General features: G+C 41.9%; 2 protein-coding genes across 9 annotated transcripts in view; one reads left to right on the top strand and one right to left on the bottom strand.

Moving 5' to 3' along the window:
- mideasb (mitotic deacetylase associated SANT domain protein b) overlaps positions 1–21,582 on the bottom strand; it is a 35,005-nt gene extending 13,423 nt beyond the window's left edge. For 2 of the 6 annotated variants that reach the window (XM_051946148.1, XM_022199197.2), the window contains exons 1-7: positions 17,844–18,206; positions 13,884–15,726; positions 11,356–11,628; positions 10,436–10,784; positions 10,123–10,189; positions 6,386–6,528; positions 5,178–5,281 (exon numbers count right to left, since the gene is read on the bottom strand). In XM_051946148.1, the coding sequence (XP_051802108.1) occupies positions 5,178–5,281; positions 6,386–6,528; positions 10,123–10,189; positions 10,436–10,784; positions 11,356–11,628; positions 13,884–15,425 (2,478 nt within the window). In that variant the 5' untranslated portion in view covers positions 15,426–15,726; positions 17,844–18,206. The other 4 variants (XM_051946157.1, XM_051946151.1, XM_051946164.1 and 1 more) reach the window with 4 other exon arrangements.
- On the top strand, positions 13,675–26,059 carry ptgr2 (prostaglandin reductase 2). 3 transcript variants are annotated; one of them, XM_051946173.1, is made up of 8 exons: positions 13,675–13,797; positions 22,450–22,568; positions 23,168–23,359; positions 23,479–23,649; positions 24,896–25,105; positions 25,244–25,453; positions 25,552–25,591; positions 25,671–26,059. In XM_051946173.1, the coding sequence occupies exons 1-8, from the start codon at positions 13,743–13,745 to the stop codon at positions 25,733–25,735; spliced, it is 1,062 nt and encodes a 353-aa protein (XP_051802133.1). In that variant the 5' UTR covers positions 13,675–13,742; the 3' UTR covers positions 25,736–26,059. The 3 variants fall into 3 exon arrangements, with proteins under 3 accessions (XP_051802133.1, XP_051802143.1, XP_022054929.2); XM_051946183.1 differs by lacking the exon at positions 13,675–13,797 and adding an exon at positions 17,114–17,157; XM_022199237.2 differs by lacking the exon at positions 13,675–13,797 and adding an exon at positions 21,877–22,340.
- Positions 26,060–26,941: the final 882 nt, after the last annotated feature.

The following is a 26,941-nucleotide window of genomic DNA, read 5'->3' as shown; positions in this document are numbered from 1 at the left end:
AGACGGCAGTTTGAGCCGGACCGCTGCAGAGAGTGGGCGCTCTGACAACCCCCCCCCACTCCTCCTCCTCGTAGTTTCCTTGACAACGTTGGACCAGCGCTGGTCGCTAAGGCCCGAAATCTCCACCAGCCGCGCCATAAAGCACGCTGGCAGGCTGCGAGTCAACTCCTGCCTGCACATCTTCAGTAATGGAGGTATTGATTTTAGGATCACCGCTTAAGTCACTGCAAAGACGACTCAATGCACACGGCAGAGATCCGCTTTCTCTGCGAATCAAAGAGTCTCTCTCTGTTGGAGACTCTCAAATCGCTCATCCAAGAGCAGATCCTCTGTAAGTCTTTATCTCAAAACAACAGAAATGTATAGATTTTAAATGCGACTTACTTTTTCCTCACAACAAATATGTAAGATTAGGTCTCTAAATGAATACGTAAGCATGCTGGTTGCTTTAATATAGAATACTGTACAATATCGTTTTTAATTCTACTCAATGAAGAATCTGGGTAATATCTTTCTGCATATATAATCACCATCTGTAGTTATTTTTCCATATTCAGGGGAATCTGTTTAAGATCTGAATTTCTACTGAAAAACTCCCTGCTGTGAGATTAATAAAAGCTAATCTGATCTCATCTTATTATCATATTTGTGAAGCATGATGAAAGCTGTGTTTATATTATTGACCGATAAATAAACTGTAACTATATGAAGTCATTTTAAGGCAAAAAATGCCGAACACTTGGGAGCTAAAGCTTCATAACTGTAATAATTTGCTGCTTTGTCTTGTCAGAATGCTTTATTATCTATATATTGATGAATATATCTGGGTTTAGGGTGTTGATCAGACAAAAAAAGTTTCTCCTGAAGCTCTAGGTGCTTTATTTGCACATCAATTCAATGAAAACATAAGTGCCAGATTGATTAGAACTGTACAAAAATCAATGGTAATAACACTCAGGAAAAATGGAGTTCAATGCTTTTCTGAAGTGCTGAGGCTTTTTAACATCCCCCTCTGCAGCCATCTGCAGCTTCTCCTCTCCTACTACCAACTTCTGCTTAATTCAAACAATGCACTTATCTGCTGCTGGTATTTTGATGAGGGTGATGCCACCGGGAAAGAGCCACTCGAGATGCCGCCTCACAACATTTAACAGCGACCGCTGTTTGACCTCATTACAGCAACAAGCACTGGGCATGTTTTTCCTTTTTCTCATTCGCTGTTTACCCGAGTTGCACGACGAGAACAATCAACGTGCGGCGTGTTTGTATTTGAGCAGTGCAGCGTGTTTCAGCTGTTTTATACAGTCGTGCTTGAAGGATAAGCACCTGCACTGCAATAGATATGAGACAGAGGCTGCAGTATCGGGTTAGAGCACCCATCTGTCCAGTTTTCTGCTCAGATTTCTCAGTGACACCATCAGGAATGATTGCAAGGCCATAAACTTGAAGTACTTTTTCTCATTTTTTTATGTTTATGGCTTTGACGTTTTGTTGCTTTCAAGTAAAGAGAGTAAACCTGTTGTGTGCATCCGTCTTATATCACAATACAAAACAGTAAAATACAGTTAAAACACTTTATCCATCAACTGGGGCTGCAGCTGACATGTATTTTCATTGTTGATTAAGCTGCTGCCTCACTCTATCAATCTTTTGGTCAGCCAAATGCCAGAAAAGAGCAAGAAATACTAATCACAGTTCCCTGCACTCCAGGTTCCTTAACCCTTCTGTCGGCCTGCGGGTCAAATTGACCAATTTTAAAGTTTGAAAATGTGGGGAGAAAATTATATTTTTACAGTGAAAATTTCCACATTTTCAACATATCTGGGAAATTTTTAAACATTTTTGGTGCAAAAAAAAAAACAACTAAAAAAAGTTTCTTTAAGAACATTCAGAAAAAAAGAGAATGCTTTTAAAAATATTAGAACTTTTACTGATATATATATGGAATCATTTTAGATATTTTTAGGATTTTTTGGAATATTTTTATTCATTCTTTGGAAATATTTACATTTTAAATTTATTTTTTTAAATTTTTATTTCTTGCCAAATTTGGGGGATTTTTTTAAATAAAACTTTTAAAGGAAACTTTTAAGGAATTATTGGAATGTTCTTCCTGAACATTTTGCACATTTTCTGTAATTTGGGAATTTTTTTGCTGAATTTTTGGATTTTTTTCAGACAAGGAAACAATATTTTTTGGTGCCGGTAAATGAGGACAACAGAAGGGTTAATCTCTTATTTTCTGGCACTCAGTTCACAACTTAAGAGTTTGCAATTACACAGCACAAAGAAAAGCAGCAAGAAACTCATAAATAAGAGCCTGGAACTCTCAAAGGTTTTGCACATTTGCACGAAAAACAACTCAAAATATAAGTCGGCGACCAAACTAGCAAATAAATTAAATTTTTCAGCTCTATAGTCTCCTGCAGTCTCTATGCAGCTCTACAGAGTAGCATGAGTCTGTTTCTGGCTATCAACCGTTACATTATCTCAGTCATCTCAGGACACCACAGGAGTTTCAGTACAATGCAAAATGAAATTCTACAGATCAGTCACTTCCGTTCAATAATCGCCGAGTGCTCCGCTGAAGGCATTCGAAGACTTCATTTACATGCAGGCAGTAAAACCAGGTTATTAGGAGACATCAGATCAAAGCAGGAAGTTGGAGAGCACGTGTATAAAAGCTGCATCACCCCTGATAACTTTAAACCTCACATTTACACACAGCTGGTCAGTAATCAGATTTTCTCTGCTTGTGAGTTTACTGTTTACAGTGTTTTAGTGATGAACGAAGCTGCAGCCTGAAATGTGCTCATGCAGATTGGATTTAATTATTCTGAATAAAAGGATGCATGCAGCAGCTATGAAATTTGATCTTTTCATTCATCCCACTGACCTAAAATGTCACGTTTTCAGAGGACAAAAAGGGAGGCTGGAACACACTGCTTCATTCACAGCCCTTCACTGTGCAACACTGTCACAATGTCAAGTCTTTGTCATGCACTTGCATGCCTATTAAATGAAATCTATCAGAAAACTGGCTGAGAGTAAACAAGCTCAAAAAATATGTTTTCGGCTGCAAGCGGTGTTGGCCTGGTTTTATTTGCCTTGATTAACCCTCCGAACCCCAAGTGGTTTCTGGGCAGGTTTGGCTTTGGTCATATTATTAATCACTGTGGGCTCGTTTCTCACGGCAGTATGAAGTCCTGCACCTCTATGAAAACAGCACAACTAAAACCAGAAGGAGAGAAAACTTTACAATGTCATGTGGGCTGCATTATAATACAAAAAGCAACAACTTAAGATTAATTTCTTGATTATATATTAAACAAAATTCGAGAAAAAAAACTGGAATTAACATTTAAAACATTGTTCCAAGCACCCACAGGTGGTACACCAATACTGGAAAAGAAATAGCGGCTCTACATACGATGGATACTTCACTACTTACATTTTTATCACCACAACTGTGTTTTTCTACACAACTTAACATGGGCTCTCTGTCCATTACCTCTTGTATGATATTTCACCATGCGGAATGCATCTTCCAGGGACTTTCTCCACTGATTTTTGAGTTTTTGATTATTGATCGAGTATGTTTCACTTTCCTCTCAGTCTCTCTAATTTCCAGTTTCTCATCCCCAGTTTACCGTTTAAACACAGCCTGCAGTTCAGCTGAAAAGTCCCTGAATTTTTTGCCACATGGCTGACAGTCAAAGCTGAGTCACTCATGGTTTCTCACGTTGTCTAGAGGAGCACTGATATTTCTCTCTCTTTTTCTTTTTTTACAGAATCTGGTGCAGTTGGCTGATTTTTAGAGGATTTATTTAACAATAATTTGAACGGAATTTCTCAATTTGAAACTTGAATTTGGTCAATTTTCTGAAAAGCACAGCATATTATAGATAATTAGTGCAAAATTGACAATTTCTTGCTTCTTTCTGGCTATTTTTTAGGAGATAGCATGCCTCTGAAGGCTGGTGGTATTGGGGTTTAGAGGTTTAAGATGGGTAAGTTGTCAGACGTTTTTAAAAGAAATGACACATGCAGAAAGCCAAATGGCCAAAATAATCTAGTTATTTAAGAGCATAAAAACAGTCTGACTGGATGGAATCGCTGTGGTCTGCTTTTGTGCAGTGGCAAAAAGTTGGTAATCGATTTTGATAATGCCACCATGGAAACTATAAACACGATCGTAAGGGGATTGTGCACGATGCCTAAAGTCAAACTAGTGGGTGAACCAGGAATAGAGTCACTGCAGGGAGGGTGTGGATGATCAGTGGAAAAATAGGGAGAAATTTAGGTAGCATAAATACACAAACAAGAGCTTTTGTCTGCATGATAACATCAGCAAGCTCTTGTTTTACTTAGATTAAACTTGGATACATTTTTCTTAGCGTTTCCATTACGACAGATAAAGACTGCGAGGGAACTTTTTCAGCTTTTGAAAAGGTGGATTCCAGAAAAAGTTTGAGAACATTGCCTTAAGTCGAGACTATTTCTAAACCATGCAGAGGACGTGCACATGCTTCAACACATCCTACATCTGTGGGTGTGTTCACACATGCATCCTAGAAAATGTGACGGCAAGAAGAAGAAGAGCTCCTTTGTTGTATTTGGTTGAACATCATGAATAAGTCAGTAAAAAAGGAGGAAACGATTTGTGAGACCAGGCTGCAGGGATGAAGACTTGGATAGTCGACAAAATTTAGGTGGCTTTTTGCAGCCTAGAGGACGCAGAAACCAAAAATTGTCCATTTTCTTTGCAAGCAACAGGGAAATCTTGACAAAATGAATGCAATCTGTTGCAGCTTCTATTTATCAGTCAGTCTTTAAAGCTGCTGAAGACTTGCTTCAAAACATTAAATATTAATATTAACCAACTTTATGCTGCTTATTCAAGGTCCTATCACTCAATAATACGTTGTCAGAGATTTTAAGAGTGGACGTTTTTCAAAAATATTCAGTTTGACATTCTAATAGCAAGACAGATTTGATTGGATTTGTGAGTGAAGACGATGTTCAGGAGAAAAACAGGTCGGTGTACATGTGTGGGTTAGAAGAAAACCTGGCTCGAGTCCGAACTGTGCGGAACACAGCTCCCGGTCATTTTTTTTTCTATTATTCATGGAAATCCCTGCGCAGCCAGTCAATATGGATTGTTCTGTTGCACTCACCATTATGTCCCCTTTGCACTCGTACAGACAATGGTGGGCTAGCTCCTGGTTGGTGCCTCCTCCACACAAAACACTGGAGCAGGCCAGGTGCATGAGGTCTTCCACTGAAAGAGACGGCGACTGTGAGCAACACTGAATAACTGATTCTTAATATTTGCATTTGGGGTTTTGCTAGTGAAAGAATGAAAACATGTAATACTGATATGATTACACAACACCAAACAAGCGTGCTGAATAGTTCCATTGGATAAAAACAGTCAAATCTAAGCTCATAAAAATTGCGATATCTAATCAAAATCACCTTACTCTGCCTGTTTAATTTAAAACCACCAAAAATAAACCATTTGCATGAGCCAAATTAGCTAAACAAACAAAAGGTATGCACTCCTCAGCGCACCCGTGAAGCCAGGAGTGACTCAGCTGCAACCAACAGTGATGTGGCAAACATTCTGGGACTTTTTGTTTGCACTGGGTTGAACTGCAGGCTGTGTTTCCACAGATAGGAGATAAGCATGCAAACAAATTAAAACCACGAGCAGCAAAACATTACTAATATGCAGATTTACCTTTTTTTTTTCAGCATTGGTAATGCCTTACTTGGAAAAAGTTGTATATTTTGATTACAGGTTTTTTCTTTTTTTGTACAATAAATGACCAAAGAAATTGAACTTTAGTCAGTGCATTTTTATGATCTTTGACATTATAACTCTGTTATTCTGCACAGGAGACATTTATGAGGACCTTCTGCTTCAGGCAATGCTTATTCTGCTTTGATAAAGGTGTAGAATTTCATATTTAAAAGGAGCCTGTGGTGAGTAGAAAAAAGAAAACACTAAATAGGCAAGTAGAAATGGAAAACAGGACAAAAGCTATGGAAGGATACTTTTGTCTTTCACTAACAACGAAATCCCAGACTATCATGACAGACAACAAAACCAAAAAAACTAAACTAAATCAGATTTGTTCTTGACACCTATTTACAGAAAAACAACATTTTTTATTTGATTAGAAAATTCTAAAGAACAGAATATTTGCAGTAACCAACAAACAGTCGCTTAAATTCATTGTAAACAACAGAAAAAAAAGAACTAAACTAAAAAAAACCGACTGGTCCTGCACCAGAAATCCGTCTGCTAGGATTTATGCTTTCAGTTTCAGGTGATTCAGTAATCCTAAATTACTGCATCAGGGTGTTTTTTTTATTTTACCTTTCTCATGGAAATCAGGTTTTCCCTCCATTTCGTTCAGCGGAGCCCAGACCAGATCGGCACGATGGTGATCCAGCTCGACAGCTGACCGCTGCCTCAGCTCTGGCACCTCCGCCTGGTACCGTGACCCAATATTTATCCGTCTGGGAACAGGACATCAGTGTTAGCCACAAGGCTGGAGGCGACTCAGTTTGAATCTCATTTATTCAAAATTCATCAAGAGCCTCTGCATTTACACCGTATTCATTCACTGGTAAACATTTCAGCCAAGACGGCATTTACTGTATAGATATCGAGTTACGTTTTAGAGTAAATCCCTTGTATTATTCCTGAGATCAGATTTTTATTTCCTTGCTCCTCTTCCTGCCGTGTTCTTTAAATAGCCACAGAGAAATTGTTGAGGCACTCGGGTTCTGAGCACTGCAATACTTGGACTGTTAGGAGTTGAAGCATGCTACACAGCTCTCTGGTGTTTGCAGCATAATGAATAAAATGCAAATAACCGCCTCAAAATTTTAACTAAACGCTCCACTTGAACTGAATGAACTATCAGTAAATGGATGCTCATAATGTTGTTTGGTCAAGCAGGAAAAAAAGGCTAATAATTTAACAAACATATGCAAATCATAGATACATTTTTCTAAAAGCTCGTGAGTCAATAAAAACCAGATATCTTCGTGCCATTATTGTGAAAATTATGGTGCAAACACATTGTTCAAGGGTATCCCCTCCCTCGCCTGCATTTCCTGCAGCATTTCCAGCAGAATGTGTGTGTGGATTAGAGCAGCCTCCCCCAAGGAAGGTAGGCCGTTAAAAGTTAAACTGCGATGGTTCTTTCTGTGTTTGGGTGTACACCAGACCCAGCTGAAAGCATGATTTATGAGAAGCCTCCCTAGCTGGTCCCTGACTAACTGCTGAGCAGCTGGCATCAGTCAGGCAACAGCTTGCACAATGCACTCCCATAAACTGCGTCACATTCTTGATGCAACTACACAAAAACATGTTACATTTATGGAGTAACTTGGCTGCTGCCAGTGTTTTACTGAGGCTCTCATTTGGTTTACACTGTTTCCTTTCACTTCTGGGACTCTTCACTGACTTTTCTCGAGAAAAAAAATTGCAATTCTTGAGATTTTAGTGAAATGAAACTATGCATTTGACACCATCTATGGTCAGAACTTCTCTGTTAAGCTATTTTGTGCTTTTACATTCAGTAATAACCCCACTTCATGGTAGTTCTAACTGACAGTGGCAGAGTCTGACGTTCCCGCACTGGATTTGGATTGTTAAACCTGGCTAAGTGTGAGCGATTCACAGGGGAGCATGCAGAACGTGATCCAGCTCAGTTTTATCTCACTGTTTTCACACAGTGTCAGGGCTGCATTAACTGGCTGCTAACTGAATATTCACTACCGCAGCCAACCCACATTAATGGTGTTCTACTTGTAAAAAAAAAAAACAGGGTCGCTTGGGTTGAGATGCTACCACAGTATATTTTTAAATGATCAGAAAGGCTATGTGTCCTTTTAGACATGTTTACTGACAAGCAATCCTTTAAATTGTTTGCAGTGAAGTAATGGACTGTGTTAACACTGACTTGAGTATGCTGGTCATGATTGGGTTTTTTAAGTATCCTGTTTTTGCCTTGGCATTTGCAAACTTCACATCCTGGTTTCAGAAATCTAGATAAGCACTTATCCTGCTTTTGAGAAATCTAACTAGGCCAGCAAACCAGATGCACAGGCTTCATCCAAATGGTGTAAACCAAAAGACAAGCTATCTAGCAGCTCATAGGTTTTCCCATCATACCAGATGCATTCACGTTTTTTGATGGCTCCAAACTGGTTAAAGATGAAGCGATATTCCTCTCAAATGCCCAGTTTGGACAAAACTGCGGCTGCTCTCGTCAGAAAGAGAGATGGTAGCTGTATTGTTTCCACTGAACCCACTGAGTCCACTATAAGCCAAAGCGGTTTTGTTTTCAATAAGCAAAGCCAAATTAATTCAAGGGCTGTCAGATCAAATTGCTGTTTTTTTTGTTGTCAACTCCACAGACGCCTTGCAGCAATCAGGATACCAGTAATTATCATGTATGCACGGACATTAACAACCAGATTTCTCTGCGCCGAAAATGGTCAAAACCAGAACAAGGCACATAAATACAATCACAAAGCACTGAGCAGCAACAGTCACATGATAGAGGCGCTGTAGGTGACAGATAGCATGCCTCCAGCTTCTCAGAAAGGTCAGATTGCACATTATTCAGTGTGAGTCTGACTGCTGCGTAAAAATATGCATGAGTTCCTCTTTATACCTGACAAAGTAGGTGTGCAAAGTAACTAAAGCCGCATCCAAACTAAGAATGCTGATAGTTTGCTGGTCAATAATCTATTAATCACAACATGAACAAACTCCAGTGGATAATGTTCCATATTGTGGTGAAGCTATTTTAAACCACAAGCACATGACATTTGCTGCAAAAATACACTAGTAACGTTAGACATTCTGAAATAGAGAATTTTCTAGATGAGCTAAACATTACCAGGATATAGTCTCTATTAGGGCTGCAACTAATGACGCTTTGACGAATCGTCTGAGCACTATACGTCATCAAAAGCGGAAGTGAGCGCGCAATGCAACAGAAATCACTGTCCGACCGGAGCGCGGATCACGGACAGACAGCGGAGCTGCATCGTGCATATATTATGTATGCACGATACCGCGTGGACATCAGCAATCTATTGTAAACGCGGATGTCAGCGTTTACCATACAGCTGTATCTAAACGCGGACATTGGCGCTGTATCGTGCATACATAATATATGCACGATGCAGCGCTGATGTCCGTCTGTGATCCGCGCTCCAGTCGGACAGTGATTTCTGTTGCATTGCGCGCTCACCTCCGCTTTTAATGACGTATCGTGCTCAGACGATTCGTCAAAGCGTCGTTAGTTGCAGCCCTAATAGAGACTATACCCTGGTAAAGTTTAGCTCATCTAGAAAATGTGAGCTCTGGTTAGAAGTCATTAACCATCACAAAAGACTTTGTCATGGTGGCCTGTTGCTAGCTAAGCTCCCACAATGCTCTCCGATTGCCAACTTAAACTGTCTCCTAATAAACAATAAAAGGTACTACAGCTAATCCACAATACATTTTCTAACCTGATGCATTTCGTCAATTGGTCAAATTACTAACAGCAATTAATCCATGAACGATTAGCCACTACTACCCCAAACCCAGCAGAACTGAAATGTCAAGGATTGTAACTTTAATATCCACAACACATTCTCTGTGCATATAAGGACCAGATACACAGACCACTAATGTACTTATTGTCATACAAACAGCTTTAGAGCCTTCATTTATGAGTTGATATGGACTTGTTATGATAGGATACACTGTACCGAAAGACACATTAGGCATGCAGAGTTACATTTGAGGATTTATACTGGCACTAATGTCGGCTCTGGATGACGGGGTAAAAGATTCCAGTGGTAACAGCGGCGAAGAGGAGGGCCGCATAAAAGGGTGGGTTTAGAGTTTCAAGAAGTCTGTGCTCCATTTCAAGACATTTCATGATTCAACCCAGTGTTATGGTTTAAATAATTGATTGCAGAACTATTGCTCCGGCTATGATAACGCATGCTTTGGAGCGTTCATAATTTCTCTGAAAATGACACTAAAACCTCCAACCCGCCACCATTTCCATAATAAAAGATGATGAGGGAACTACTCACGGCTCGATGCTGACTGGAGTGGCGTCGGTCATGGGAGGCAAAACCGGCGGTGTGATGTCGCAGCTGTCTGAAGGGGCAGAAACACAAAATCTACTCAGTGACTTTTGGCAAAAAAGTTTCAGTGTTATAATTTGATGTAGGGTACAAGAGATAATTCTGTAATAACAGTGGATAATTACCACTTTTCATATACTCTGACACAAGATTTTTATATCAGAAAGTATTTCCAGATGTGCACAAAGACTAGGGTTTGAAATTCTACAGCTTAGAAATCCTGCAGATAATTCAGTGAGCTCTTTATGTTTTTACTTACTGGAACGCAACAGGCTGCGGGTGGCCGACTTGGGTGTCGCTGGAGGTGGCAGGCCCGGACAGCCGGCTGCAGCAGCTGCAGCAGACGACAGGAAAGTGGAGAAGTAGAGGCCTGAGCCTTCACGAACGGGGCTGAGGATTGGCGGTGGTGTGTAGGGAGGCATGGTGATGGGGTTGTCGGCGAGCCGTACGGGCGAGCGGAGGTGGCTTTGGTAGGGTGTGATGCTGGAGTAGACGGGCGGGGCGATGAATAAACCGGGTTTAGGCGGTGGGATGAAGAGAGGCTCGGGACGGGGACGCCGTTTGGACTTTTTGCCATCGTCGTCCTTTTCACCGTCTGCAACATCATTCTAGGAAGAAAAGGTCATTTCAGGAGGTGAATTTATCACAGGAGTCTCTGTGTGCACTGAGAGACGTTATATCAAACAGTAAGAGCATGCAAAAACTTTATATGTTGGCCCATATAGCTGATTTACTGTACATTTATCCAGAGAAATCCTAGAGAGAGAGCGAACAAGGCACCAAAAGCATCTACTGTAAGGTACATAATGCACAGTACTGAAGGGCTAAACCCTTCTAATCTGCCTGATCTGGGACAGGGCAACCAGGTCCCCAAATCCCCCCTCCTAATCAAACAGGGAAAGGGAGAAAAGTGTGCAGGAGAGAAATGGGGGCAGGGAAGAGCCAAGTGGGGGGAAGGGAGCATTGTTAGGGAATAAATTCAAGGATTTATAGCTGGATTTAAACAGGCAAAACATTGAATGATCAAGACGAGACTACCCCACACACACTTCTTTGTAACTTCTCTCAAGTTCTTCTCTCATTTGCCTTCAATTGGGAAAATGAGGTCTGTGAATGAAAATGTTTCATGCTTTTAAAAAGTCCAAAAAGTAAAACAGCAAAGCATTAATATGTGCACACCTGCTCCGAGCTCTCCGACAAGGAGTTCCTGAGTGAACGTCTGCGAGTGACGATGACCGAGGGTTTGTGGTCTGAACGGCCCAGGTCCTGGGGGTTGGAAGGCCTGTGGGGCCAGCTGGATGCCAGAGCTGCTTCATCTCTGTCAGGAGATGAGGGATCCTGCCTCCGGACTGGAACAGATACGGGGATGACGAGTGGAAGAAGAGTGTCGTCTCGGGGCCGCTTAGCGTTCATGCCCTCCGGTTCAGTGGGACTCCATGGTCGGTGTGGCTCCTAGTGAAGATGGCAGATCAGTGGTTGAAATGCTGTTAATAAGCAAACGTCTCCTCAACATACAGCAGACAAGATCACATCAAAAAGTATATGCCAATCTTTGCACGGTGAAATGCAAAGCGGTTCGCTAAATATATAGTATTGCATGGTCTTAATCTTAATAGTTTAATCACCAGCGAAAATCAAGCAGGACAGCTCCAACCTTGACCCTTGCTGTAACACTTAGAACTGCAGCTTACACATTCATCACACCTTCATGTGACACATTTTCAAATGCAACACCTAAAGTAAAAATCAACTGGTATAAATAACAGTGCACCGAGCAACATGTGTAAAGAACATCATCTCCTAATTATTGTAAGTAACTGTCGCTTAGCTTTCCAGCTCAGCATTCCAGCAAATGCATCTACTTGGGTGGCAATTAGTTCAGCTGAGCAGCCTGCCAAACTGTAATGAGTACAGTAAACTGGGATCACACGAAAAAACGCAATGTCAATACTCAAATGGCGTGTTAACAGATACATCAACAGGACTAAGCCCGTGATTAGGGATGCAACTAATAATTATTCTCGTAGTAGATTAATCTGGTGATTGTTTCCTTGCCCAACCAATTAGTTGTTTGTTCTAAAAAATGTCAGGAAATTGTGAAAAATGTCGTTGAGTGCAGCCTAAAGCCCAAGATGACATCCTTATATGTCTTGTTTTGTCCACAAAGCAAAGATATTAGGTCTATCATCATACAGGAGTTCAGAAACAAGAAAATATTGACATGTAAGAAACTGGAAATTAGACTTAAAAAACATTAATCAATCACTGAAAAGCTGATGGTTTATTTAACAGTTGACTAGTTGATTAACGACTGCAGCTACTGCTTGAGACGCAGTCCTAAAATCCAAAACAGAAACCAAACTGCTGTGAAAATAATCCCACCAGACAAAAAGAAGACAGAACAGATATTCAGTGTGCCTCTCCCAAACAAGTATCTTGCATTGCACCTTCATATTGCCCTGCTAGGTGCAGCACAGAAGCGATAGACTTAATGCGCATGCCAAGGGAGTCATCCCCAAAAGCATTCTTCACATTTCTGTCTTTGAGAAACCATAATGAGTGGGCACGAGCAGCCTGTGTGTGCTTTAGACCAACTGTGGAGCAACTCCGACTGAAGCCTTCTAAGCCACCACATCACAGGAGAGTGGAAGGCAGATGCACACTGCCTCTGCACACTGCGTCTTCATGGGCAGAAAGGCACGCGGCAGTGCGGCTACGCTGGATGGATCCGCGCTCATTATTCGCCGGTGGAAAACTCGAGCCCTTGCACCAGGGCTGTGGAGAGAGATTCTGCTGAGCACTGCAGGCGGGAGGGGTGGGATTGGGAGGCGGGGGGTGCTTGGTGGGGCAGGTTGAGGCCAGGCTGGAGTTTCTCTCCTTTGATGGAGGAGGGGGGGAGGTGTGCAGGCATGTAACCAAACACAGTGTCTGTAGGAGCAGCTACCCCGGAGGCAAACTCAGGGCACGGCCATGCTGAACTACAGACTTACTGACTCAGTGCTGTTTGGCAACAGGACTTGTTGCACAATCGAGGAGTTCAGCACACAAACACAGATAAGCGTGTGACATCACAGGGTGAAGTCAGGGGAATTTATCGGGTTTAAAACATGTCGTGAGAGCTGAAGAGTCACACGTGAAGCTGCTGAGAAGCAATGTGACGATATTCATAATGAAAAAGTCAGATTTCCCCCCCACATGGCAGATCAGCTTTGTGGTGAACGCTCCATTGGGCGCCGCTTACACCCAAGCATCTCTTCCAACAACACGTTAATCACAAACAACACAAGTTTTGGCACAGTTTTCCTGGCACTGGCAATAAGTCGTTTGTTCCAGTTCCCACTCTTGTTCAGGGAGTTGAAGTCCCAATGCAATTATACCCCGAGATAACACTAGAAAAATAGATTCTGAGCTCTCGGTGAAATACTCGCAATTAAAGCCTTCAGCTTGTAGCGACGAGTTTAGATTTGAACTGCAGTGCAATCACGGGGATTCAGAACATTCAGTCCTTTCCTATTAAAGCTTATTTCTGTGGTTCTTGCGCTTGATAGGAAACAGCTGAGAAACAGATGAACGAGCGGAACAGCAAGGGAAACAGAAAAGCACAGAGAGGGAATGAAGAGGGTAAGAGAAAGCAAAAAGAAGGCAGCTGAAGAAGTAAGAATGGCTGCACATTTAAATAGTTTTTACAAATCAAATCATGCAGTTACCTTGCTAACGTGCGATGGTAGAAACTCCCTGGATGAGGCCTCGTGAGCGAGTGTCTCCAGGTTGACCTCCTGGGAAACCCGGCGTTTCCTGCGAGTACTTTGGATGACACCTGTCGGGGCTGCCTGGATGTCACGGGCCCCGTTTTGAGATCCCTGTGGCCCCGGCGCCGGCTCATCCGAGGCGACGGAGAGAAAAGGGTTGTCGGACGGCGCGCCGCCTTCCTTGGAGAGCCGTCGAGATCTCCGAAGCTGGGTTTGAGACTGGAGTTGCGTCTGAGGCTGCGACTGGGACAGGGGCTCAGACTGCAGAGGGGGCTGCAGCGGATCTGACGGCTGTTGGGGTTCTGGGGTGATGTCCTGGATGATTGGTTCTTGGATCTTCGGGGGAGCGGGAGCAGAGGACTCCTGGGAGTGTACGACGACAGGCTGTGGATGTGCATTTTGTGCACCAGGGTAATAGTCAAGCACATGGGGGTTTTGTTGTTGCAACTGCTGATGTTGCATTTGCTGCTGAATTTGGAGCTGTTGCTGCTGCTGCTGTTGTTGCTGCTGCTGCTGTATCTTTTGTTGCTGTTGCTCATGCTGTATTTGTTGCTGCTGCTGTAGCTGTTGCTGCACATGCTGTTGATGCTGAATGATCTGCTGTTGCTGAATTTGTTGATGGTGCTGCTGCTGAATTTGCTGCTGAATTATATGATGTTGTTGCTGGCGCTGGATTTGTTCTTGCTTCTGCATCTGCTGTAAGTGATGTGGGGGTTTGGCGTTTGGTGCTGAGTAGTTTGGTGGGTTGGGTAGCGTTGTCATGTTCCCTTGGAAGGTCTGGTAGTAAGCTGGCAGATGCTGCTTGGGCTGACCGAAGGCCAACTGGAAGGGCTGCAAGACTGAGCTCCCTCCTGGGTGGGATGTACTCTGCTGCTGGGTGTTCAGCACTCCTGGCTTCAACGTCTCCTGAAAGGCCTGGGACTGTTGTTGCTGTTGCTGCTCCCACTCCAGGCCTCGAGACTTTGCAGCATCCCTGTATGCTTCAGCTGCAGGTTTCTCTGCTCCTCTGTTAGGAGGCTGTTGATGTGGCTGTAAACCAGATGTCTCGTGCATTGACTTCACAAATGCATTTTGGCTCCTTGAATCCGTTATGTTAACTCCTCCGATATAATTTGCAAAGTTTGGCCCCCAGTTCGGCATGGTGGCCCACGTGGCAGCTCTCTGCTGCTGGGACACTGATGGCTGCTGCTGACTGGGTTCCTGGTGAGCCCACTTCATGGGTACAGTCTGCTGATAATGACCTCTGCTCTGGTCACCCTTATCTGGGCTGAAGATGACCGAGTTGAGGTACATGTGAGGACCTTCTGGATTGGACGTCACCGTACTTGCAGCCTCACTCTGTCTGGGGTCTGACGCAGTACCGCTTGGGACGTAGTAGGATCCTTCTGGGTGCTGAGAAGTCTCCTTCATTGCTACACTTTGATCGCTGAAAAACGTGATGCGTTTGCCTGTTCTTTTGTTGCTGGGTTTCTGCTGGGCTGGTACACTCATGACGGGCATGAATAAGCCGAAGCAGAGAACCGTTTTTAGTCGGACAAAGTATTAATGCTCTACTGGATGCCACTTAAATCAATCCATCCAATAATCAACGCAATAAATATGCTCCTGTATACCCTTCTATGAGGTATGCACAGTGAAATAGAGCTGCAACACTAGTCTGACATCAGTCTGAGGAGGAGACAGGTCAAGCAAGATAATCCTCTATCCCCTCTGATGTTCTTCGTGATCCACTCAGGTCGCCGGCCGGGGGGTAAACAGATCTGAAGAAGTCTTCGTGTTTTTCTCATTTAGTGGCAACACCCTGTATAGAGAGAATGAAACACAGGTCAAGCATTGAGCCACCAGATAAAGGGGTCCCCACAGAGGGGGGTCTCATTAGCATACCTGCCTCAGTCATGTAAAAACCTGCTGTTTGCTTTTTCAACAATGGACCTCCGCTGAAAGGTATCGGGTGTGAGAATAGAGCAGGGGAGGGGCAGGTCTATTTGCTGAGCTCACATGACACTAGGATAATGACCTGCATGCAGGCCAACACATATAAGACCAGACCTGCACATACTGCTGCAGCCATAGGAGGGTAGTTTACAGAGATGGAATCAATAATTCCTGGAAGTGTCATTACCGGATAATACTGCACCAGACACAAACATGCACAGAAAAGATGCTTATCATCGACTGGTTTGCTAACAGCCTGATCACCTTCATGAAATCTCGCCTAGCTCGCCTGACCTGAAACAGAAAGGAAGCTCTTTTTTCCCGCCAGACTCCGTTAACAGACGGCAAGCTGAACGAGATAGAAGCCATTCGTTTTTCACTACTGTGTGACTCATAGGTAGTGAAAAGTGTTAACCCGTGTCCTTTGAACCAGCGCTGCCGACTCAAAAACGGAAGGGCAACTGAAAGTGAGCAAACATGAATCACCATGAAACAATCTACGCAAAAAAAGAAAAAAGAAAAAAGAGAAAGCAGGGAAACAGTCAAGATGGCCCAGCAGGTTTTGGTAGCTTATAGGAGATCTTGGCAATTACCATGGCAACTCATTATGATTATCAAAAATATTATCTGATGGCCAGGTTTCGGAACAGATTTTTGACATGGTGTAGCCTGCCAAATTTCGGGATGCACACAGATCCTGACTGTTTCTGTTAAAAAATTCAATCCTTGCTCCATCTGTGTAAATTTAAAAAAAAGAAAAATCTTGTCTCTGTTGTGCAGCAGTCTTTAACCTAAACAGGAAAGCATCGCCTCTCTTTTATCACTGTGGGGAAATCACCATAAAAAAATCAAAGCACTTGCCTGCTGCAGGCTTCAGGTTGCACAAATTTGAAGAGATGGTTACATAAATGAACACGAGAATCTCTGCAACATGGATTTGGCAAGGGCCATCTCTGGCAACTTGGTAAGCGACTGACAATTGTCACCCTTTGCTCTGGTGGCCTGGTAAAACGCACGTTTCCCAAAATAGCCGGCTGCAGCTGTTCAGATCCTGTACTGGCTCAGGGGCACCACTGACAGAGGAAAGTGAATGACCAATGCTATGTGGCTAACAAACACGGTGTGTGTCATGTGATGTTGCACATGCCTGCAGACATGTTGCAAAACATGTCGGTCTGAAAAGCTGCAGGTACATAAGTCACTTCTTTCTCCCCTCATTCTTGCAGGATTTGGAGCAAGAACAAGGGCGAGCATGCTGTGTAGTGTGAGCTTTAAGAGGGCGCACACTCCATCTGAGGTGAGGGATCATCATGACGCATCACAAGTGCAACCTTACACAAGCCCGGGGTTTAGCCTAATAAACACACCAACACGTTCAATTGGCTTAAAAATAAATGTCAAGCACCATTAGCCGCCCTAATCCATCGCCATTTCCTAATTTAAACCAGCCCATGAGGCGGCGGCGGGAGCAGCATTTACACGGCCTGCACCGTGCAAGAGAGACGACGAAATAAAAGGAAAATGTAAGCAACACGTTCTCTTACACGACAAGACTCTTCCTGGACTCCCCTCTCGCCGTATCACTTTCTCGGGCCAGCTCAGCGCTATTTACGAGAAGCCCTTTGTTGCAGAAAACGGATTATCCAGTCCTACTAATGCCCACTGCAACGCAAACCGAACCAACAATGCAGCCCGTGGCACTAACAATAATAAGAAGAAAAAGCAGACAAAACAGGAACAGATCCAAGTTGTCAAAAAGGAGATCGATACGTCACGTTTCTCTCCGTGCAATCCGCTCTGATTGACACGCATCCTTTTTCTTTTTTTCTTAGTCCGATGCGCGCCCTGTGCGTAAACAAAACTTTGTCGGCGAGCTGCGGCCACAATAACGCGCAGTGTCGAGAAACAACAGCAGCGGGGACAACAACAACAACAACGCCACAGTCATCGACGCGTCCCCCATCCGTGCGCCTCGATACTCACTGTGCTCGTCATGAAAGCTGCTACTAAAGCCCCGCAGGATGGCAACACTCTCGGCTCTGTGCGGCCAGCAGGGCCCCGCACAACACAGCCCGCGATGGTGGTGATGATGATGATGATGACTGCACACATCCCCAACGTTGACTCATGCTACGCTGCTGACCTCACTCACTCACTCGCTCTCTCTCTCTGTCGCTCGCTGCTACTTTTTTTCTTCCTCTTTCCTGCTACAAAGTCAAAAGGGGGTCGCTGCGTAAACAAGAGTCCTTCCCAGTGAGGAAAACGCTGGCGCTAATCTGCAGGAACACATGCGCGTTGTCGCCACCGCTGCTGTCTGTTGCACATGATTGCACTGTGATTGCACAAAAAAAACTCACGCTGGCAATGCGGCCTTTTTTTTGCTTTTTTTCTTTTGCTGTGTACATCGAGGCTCTCCGTGTCTCTGCTTGTCTTGTGATCCCCACCAACCTCACCTCCCTCCCTCCTTCCACAAGCGCCATGGCCACACCCACTTCCGTGCCCATATAAGGTCTTCCTCTGACACGCAGGGCGCCGTAATTTACGGAGCAAGATCCTTCTCAGTCCATGCGGGAAATTCCAACACACAAGGGAGGACCGCTGGGGATGGAAGGGGAAGGCAGGCACCCGGCCGGCCGCACACACTCACTTTCCTTTCCTCTGCATTCACACACATCACAGAAGTCGTTCTTAAAATGCATGACACAGCGAGCAGGAGTTTTATTTATGGAAGCTGCAGGAAGGTCCCTGAGGGTGAGAGGAGGGAAAATAGTTCCTGTGAGGGCTGCTGGGGATACTTGCAGCATGATTTCAGCTTTTCCACAGAAAACAGTGGAACACATTAGCATGAGTCAGTGGACCTCACCAGCAGCTAAAATAATCAATGTTTAATTTACGTTGAGAGGAGAGAACAGACAACCAGTTGGGTACACCCGTACATATTTTCATTATGTTTGCTTTCTCAGTATATTACTTTCTGTTATTATTTGTAAAATGTCAGAAAACAGCGCAAAATCACTCAATTTAAAGGTCTTGTTTTGCTCAAATATATACAATAATTACTATTATTTGTACACCACCTATACAATAAAACAAATGTCAAATTAGACAAATACTGAAAACACATTCAAATGAATAAAAGGGATCCTAAGCATGCAATATAAGATCTATTTATGGATTTTTTTTATTTACATAGCACATCACGATTTGTTATTGTCTTGAATGTGCCATATAGAAATGTGAAATAAATACATATTACATTGCTTTGTTATATATTTGAGTGAACTCCAGTAAAAAGGATTATGCTTGGTGTTAAAAAAAGTAACCCAACAAGGATAAATATTAGACCTTTCATGTTATTTATGGTGTGATTTTACTTGACTAATTTGCATATTAGGGATTCAAATCCTATTATAGGACAATTGTACGAAATTCATCACTATTGTTATACTATAAATATTATTAGAGAAGTGGCAAATCCTCATGTTAAATTGGAATTTAAGCACATTTATGCTTGAAAATGACTCAAATGATAGTCAGAATAAGTTTATAACTAAATTATAAGTAATAACGAGTAGTCTAGGTATAAAGTGACATTTTTGAAGTCATGTCAGCAGGAAATCATTGGCACAATAACAATGTTAATTAATAATGACTGTATATTATTGAGGCATACACTAGATCTAGACAGATGGCTTATTGCAATAATATAGCAATCATTAATGTATTCCTGTTATAATAAGTGAATCAGTAATCCGCCACAGAATACATTCTATGCTGTTAAACTCCATGCCATCAGTTCTGCCTGTGTTCACGAGGCATGATGAAATATCACAAAGCGAGTCCTTAACCAAGCCCCAAATGTTGCAAGGCAATCTGTGACCTACTCGGTGATGTAATGTCAAACAAATCAAACCACAGCCTTGATAGCAAGTGACCCTGATCCTCACGAGGCAAACAACCACCTGTGTAAGGCAGTCCTGAAATAACAAGTCCATTATTTAATTAGCAAACCGACCAAAACAATTCGACAAGCTGTAAAATTAATCAGCAACTAATGGACATGTAGGTGTTTGCTCCTGGACCGCACAGGCATTTTTTTTTTTTTGCACAGAATATCACAAATATGCTTATGATGGCTGTGAAAAGATGAAAACAGGCCAATTCTAAGCCTGTAGTAAATGATGCTGCAGACTTTGTGTAGCATCGGACATGACCGAGCATGTGCCAGCAAGCTTGTGCAGGCCTACAGTCTCTCTCTCTCTCTCTCTTCTATCTTGCCCTTAAAATAAAGTGCAAAGCCTGAAAACATTCACAGATGCAGTTGACAAGAAGTTGAGTCAGACTGACATGCCTACCTCCGATGACACTGTTACTGAGCGGGGGGATGTGGTTTGTGTGTCTGTGTGGAAAACAACCTTTTTTTTTTTCCTGATTGCATTAATGTGATGTTATTTTTAAAGCTGATATCACTCCTGAATTCACTTAGCTGCTTAATTGGTTTGACAACTGATAGATTATTTGCCAACAACTGATTAATTAATCTGTAACAGAGCTGCAACAAACCAGCCCCGCTGTTGGTTATTCTGCAGGTTATTTTTAAATTATTTGATGAGTTGTTTGGTCTATAAAATGTCAGAAAAAGCCCAAGACAGCATTCTCAAATGTGTTTTGTCCATGACCCAAATATATTCAGTTTGTCCGACTTTTTGCTTTCAAAAAAATTGCCAAAATGATTAAAGGATTATCAAAATAGTTGGTGACAATTAATCGATTAATTGTTACAGTTGCTGGATGGGTAAAGTCAATTTTCTAGCAATCATATGAAATATTTGATAGTTGTAGCTTCTTCTTTCTGAAAAGGCAATTTGAAAACATGTGGAAAATGGTGATAGTCATTGATTCTCTCTTTTTCGACATCTTTAGAAATCAAGAAATTAATGGACATATTACCTGTTAATGAGCATACCTAATAGCGGCACCACTAGGATCCAAAATACCATTTTAATACTTAATCAAGTACACAGCAGGTGAAGCTTTTTAGACAGTCTTATAGGTATTAAAAGTCACGGTAACTGCTGATAGATTTCTGCAGTAAAACCGATGCTATAGTTAAAGTCTTGTTAGATTCACTTCAACATGCAGATGACACAGTTTTGGAAGAGGGGACTATTTTTGCACAGCAGAGACAGACATATATGTACAAATATAGATCTATATATACTATGTGTGGCACTCTGGGGGATTTCTGGGACTTTCACATCTCGCATTACTGTATGTTTGGGGAGGGAGGAGACGTCAGATCAGGTGAAGCTAGCCACACTCGCCGGCTAGCTGTCCAGCTGTAATACAATATGGCTAATATCAGGCTCCTAAACCAACTACCTCCTCATAAAAAGAACATCCAACAGGACATGTCATGCACAAACAGCATACTTACGTTAAACTCTGCTCCTCCATGGCACACTAGTCTTCACGTCGTTGCTCTGACGGCTAAAGTTGACGGCATGCTAATGTAACGGCAGCGACCATAAACTTTTTTTAAAAAAAATATTTTTTCAGATTCCTCCACAAGGCGTCACTTCCCAGCTCCCCTTTGACTCACTTTTACATCGCTGCAACGCGGGTTCATGAGCCTCCATGAGGAACAGACCTACTCTGATGTCAAATGTTGTTCAAATCACTGTTGAATATGTTGAGTAGCTGCAGCGATGATGGAAACTGGAATAATAAAGCAGGCTGCTGGGGACGCGTACCGTTTCTGATTCAGCTGCCTTAACGGCTAAACGGCACCTAGCTAGCAAGATAGTAAACCCCTCGTTGCACCAGAACAATGCAAAAATAATTTTATACTTTATTGTACGTATCTCATATTAACACTAAGCTTCTTTTAATATTATTCACAGGAATAAATAAAAGATATGAAATATATAATTTAACAAAATAAAAATAGTAGCTAACTTCGGCTACTGGGCATGCGCAGAGTGAACCGATGCTAACCTTTATTTAAAACAACGGTACAACAGCTAGCAAACGGAGCTATTAGCAGTTTCTAGTGATATTAGTTAGTAGAAAATGGACATCATCTTTAAAAAATAAGTTTTTATTGACTCTCAGAAATAAAAAAAAATAAGAACTCCGACTGCCTGGCAGGGATTTAAACGAAGACGGAAGTATGTAACAGTGAAGCATCTCGCTTTGCTCTCAAAGTGACTTTCTTGCTGGTCTTTGTTAACTAGCTGCTAGTATCCAGACAAGAACCTGTTCGCAAATGTAAATAGTGTTAAGAATGAGGTTTTGCCAGCAGCTGAACTTTTTCTAGTGTTGCTATGTACTGTTAAACACTCTCTTTTTTGCAACGCTTTGACCGCACGTAGAAGTTTCGTTGCCAGGTTTGGTTATTATCAGTAGAAACACAGCTTCGGAGTTTAAGTAACTTTACAAGAATGCAGGTGCAGAAAGTCGTTCTCAACTCACGACCAGGTAGGCTGTTTAATAAATATGTATTTCTTCAGAGCTAAAGTTTTCTTGAAGCCTGTGCAGCAGCATTAATGCACATGTGACGCTAACGTTTCCTCTCATTTGGGTAAAGGTAACGATGGGGCGCCAGTTCCTGAAAATTTCCGCCTGGAGGAGACCACTTTAGCACCTGAGCTGAAGGATGGGGAGGTTCTCGTTCGGACGCTTTACCTGTCAGTCGACCCTTACATGGTATTTATACACTCACAGCGGGCATGATTGGTGACCTTTAGTGTTTGCTCATGCATGTGAACTTCCCTGGCAGTTTGGTGCCTTTAAATGTCACAACACGAGGTTACAACACAGTGATTTTAGCATCTGCATCAGCCACAACATTGCAATCACTGACAGATAAAATGAATTTTATTGCAATGCCATGTTCTTCTATTCATGTGATTTTTAATTTTGTCACACACCAACCACCTAAAGATCAGCAGATGTCTCTAGCAGTGAAATGCATTCTGGAATATTGCAAAAACGTCTCGAGGAACACAACCAAGAGGCCAAGATGTAGATCCTGCCTCCAAACTCATTGCTCCCAATTCAACTGAGCATCCAATAGATGCACTGCAACAAGCCCAATCCCCACACTGGGTAACAGGGTGTTACATGTTATTACATGTGGCTTTAATGTCATCGTGAATCATATACAGTATTTTGTTTTGTGAAGAAACACATGGCTCAGGTTTAGTCTTACATCATGCATTTAACTCGCACTTGTTTCATCTAAAGCAAGGTCACACAATACAAGCTTCCTCAGCTTATTTTTCTGTTTGTTTTTTCCCCATCAGCGCTGCAGAATGAACGAAGACACCGGTGCCGAGTACCTGACCCCGTGGCAGCTGTCAGAGTGCGTGGATGGTGGAGGAGTCGGCGTGGTCGAGTCCAGCTGCTGCACCACCTATGCTGAGGGAGATGTGGTCACTTCGTTCAACTGGCCTTGGCAGACGCATGCTGTGATGGCAGGGAGTGGCTTACAGAAGGTAATGGAGCTATCCTGTACTTCTTCATGACTGCAAATGATAAAATGACAATGTGTTCTGTATACATGAAGCAGCTGACTAGAAAACACCTGACATTATTTGACTTTTGTTTGTTGTAGGTTGATTCACAGCTGGTTGATGGGCACTTGTCCTACTTTTTGGGTGCAGTTGGCATAACAGGCCTCACTGCGCTGCTGGGCATCAGAGAGAAGGGTCACGTGATCAAAGGGGCCAATCAGACGATGGTGATCAGCGGCGCAGCTGGCGCCTGCGGCTCCATAGCTGGACAGGTAAATAGAATATTTTTATTATCATTGTTAAGCAACAAAGAAAGGCCGTTTGGCAGCTCTCAGCATACAACAAAAGACCACAAAGTCATTCCAGCAAATACAATAAAGATACAATAAAATACAACCAGAATAAAGATAAAATTCCACCGTTTGAGAACAAATATAGCAGGTAGGGCTACAACGTGTCATTATTTTCTTGAATAATTAGTTGTTTATTGTATAAAACATCAAAATATGTTGATTAGTGTCCCCCAAAGCCAAAAATTACGTTTTTAAATGTCTTATTTTCTCTCCAACCAATAGTCACAGAAGAGAAAAAAACAGAAATGGTAACATTTAAGAAGATGGAATCGGAGAATTTTAACTTTTTTCTTCTCAAACCAATTAGCCCTCGTGTCGTCCTGTGGGTCCAAAATTGACCAGTTTTAAAGTTTGAAAATGTGGGAAAAAAATATTTTCACAGTGAAACTTCTGATGTCCACATTTTCAACATTTTTGGGAAATTTTTGAACATTTTCTGGTGGAAAAAAGGAAATGTGAAAAATGTTTAAGAACATTCACAAAAAATCAACCAAAATCCAGAGAATTTCACTGGATTTTGTTAGATTTTTTTTGTGAATGTTCTTAAAGAAAACATTAGAAGTTTTACTGATATGTATGCAATCACTTTAGATATTTTTAGGATTTTTTTTGAAGATTTTTACTCATTTTATGGAAAATATTTCCAAGAATTTTCTTGCCACATTTGGGAGATTTAAAAAAAACTTTTAAGGGAAACTTTTAAGGAATTATTGGAATTTTCTTCTTGAAAGTTTTGCAAATTTTCAAAAATTAGTTTGTTTTTTTTGCTAGATTTTTGAATTTTTTTCAGACAAGGAAACACTATTTTTTAGTGCCCGTAGATGAGGACAACAGGAGGGTTAATTGACTCATTTATTAGTTTACAACTAATCAGCTAACCATTGTAGCCTTAACACAAAGCTCCAGATATGAATCTAGTAATTCTTCGTTGTGTATTAAACTATCTGAAATGTTGGCAAAGTGCACTAAAATTACATTCCTAAAATTGTATGTTTGCAGTAAATTATTAAAGTTAGTTTAAAATTTCTCATCTTAAGTGGGTTTAAATACATCTTAGATTCATTCAAGATGGTTATTGAGAGGAATGTGTATTTCAGAAGTCAGTAAAGGAAGGAAGTGACATCCTATTTGTGTCAATTATTTCATCTCGCTTTCCTTCTTCCAGATCGGCCTGTTGGATGGGTGTGTGAGGGTTGTTGGGATCTGTGGTTCTGATGATAAGTGTAAGGCTCTAGTGGAAGATCTGGGATTCTCTGCAGCCATCAACTATCGCCAGGAGGATGTTGCAGCGAGACTCAAGGAGAGCTGTCCTGGTGGCATCGATGTTTATTTTGACAACGTGGGAGGAGCCATTAGCGATACTGTCATAGCACAGGTAATGCATGATGTTTTACGTTAAGTTGTTTTTGATTCGAATGGAGAATAAAATGAACTCTGGAGGTGGATTTAGAGCACAAAAGTCAGGTTTTCTGTCCTGTAAACTTACCACCTCCATCCTTTCCTTTACCTCAAGATGAACAATGGCGGCCACGTCATCCTGTGTGGGCAGATTTCCCAGTACAACAAGGATGTTCCGTATCCTCCGCCCCTGAGCGAGGAGACTCAGGAAAACCTGCGGAGTAAGAACCTCACCCGGGAGCGATTCACGGTGCTGAATTACATGAGTAAATTCGACGCCGCCCTCTTTGAGCTCAGCCAGTGGGTCAAATCAGCCCAAATCAAGGTATGGAGGAAATGGTGATTGGCTGTGTGGGTAACCTGCAAAACGCCTCTTCCTCGCCTGTCTTTTCTCATTATGTTTATTTCTGCTTCACTTTGCAGGTGCTAGAAACCGTGGTGAACGGTATAGAAAACATGGGAGGTATGCGACTGTTCACGTTTTTCTTTATCCTGTGGAATTTTCTTGGCAGGCGTTTAATCAGTTTTTCATTTTCTTGCAGTGGCGTTTTGTTCCATGATGAAAGGGGGAAACATTGGCAAGCAAATTATAAAGATATCCGCCTGAAGAAACCCGCTGTTGTTTCCAGCAGAGGCTGCGCTCTCACCACAACCACGCCTTAGGAAATTAACCCACATCTGCCTGTTTATCACCATCATTAACACTAACTTAATGAACTCTAGTAAAATATTGCATTAATTACCTACGCACTGTAAGTGAAAAATCACACAATATTCTGTGAAATGTAGAAAGTGAAATACAGACTGAATTATGACATTCTTGCTTGTTGGTATTAACCCACAAATCACTGCCGTTAATACTGAGACATTAGCAGATGTCTTCATGAGGCTGACAAAAGGCAGGTTCTGTGAATAAATTCGTTGTTGCAAATCTGTTTACTCGTTCATTTCCAGCAGCTGAGCCTCTGGTACCGACTCTACTAATAGAAATCATATATATATATGTATATATATATACACCCCCGTCAAAAGTTTTGAGACAGGTTCTAATTTATTTGAATGAGAAAGTGTCTCAAAACCTTTGACAGGGGGTGTATATGGCTTCCCCACGTTTGGCCTGGATTGTATATAAATATATACAAGAACAATCCAGAGGCATAGGTATTAGCAAAATAGTCAAATTATTTACCAAATAGCACTGGTTTTATATCTGACTGATATGTTATATATTACATCACATTATTTAAATACAGAGACACTAGATAAATCTGAGTGTTCCAAACATTATAAATAGAAGAACATAAGAAAAACAAAATTTTGACACACAAATCTGTTACAGATTTGGAATTTTTCTCGAATCTTTGCTTTTAAATGAGAAATCAAACCATGTGTGAAATTTTGGCGGGAAAAACCCCTATTGAATCGAGCTATTTTCAACTCAGACACCTTAAATATGACCGCGACTACACATTTCTTCGTCCGTGACACCAGCTGCCTAAAACCCACTGGTTTAAATCCGTAACAGTGCTGTCTCTTGACGCCTTCATATAATACCTATTGCGTTAAATCTTTATTTTAAAAGCAACTTGTAACTGAAGATGTGAGCAGAAAGTATGCTATTTCCCTCTGAAATGTTGTGGAGTGGAAGCATAAAGTAGCATTATATGGAAATTTCCTTCAAAACTGTACTCGAGCAGTACACTTATTAGTGGTTGTACTACGGCGCTATAGCATACATATGAGTATTCCTGCATTTACTATCTAGTTCTAATAAGAGCTGATGCCTTTGCAGTTAAGCTCCCAAAACCATCCG

The sequence above is a fragment of the Acanthochromis polyacanthus genome, chromosome 1 (assembly GCF_021347895.1).
Source record: "Acanthochromis polyacanthus isolate Apoly-LR-REF ecotype Palm Island chromosome 1, KAUST_Apoly_ChrSc, whole genome shotgun sequence".
NCBI classification, from domain to species: Eukaryota; Metazoa; Chordata; class Actinopteri; family Pomacentridae; genus Acanthochromis; species Acanthochromis polyacanthus.
This window is presented reverse-complemented; position numbering and strand designations above follow the sequence as displayed.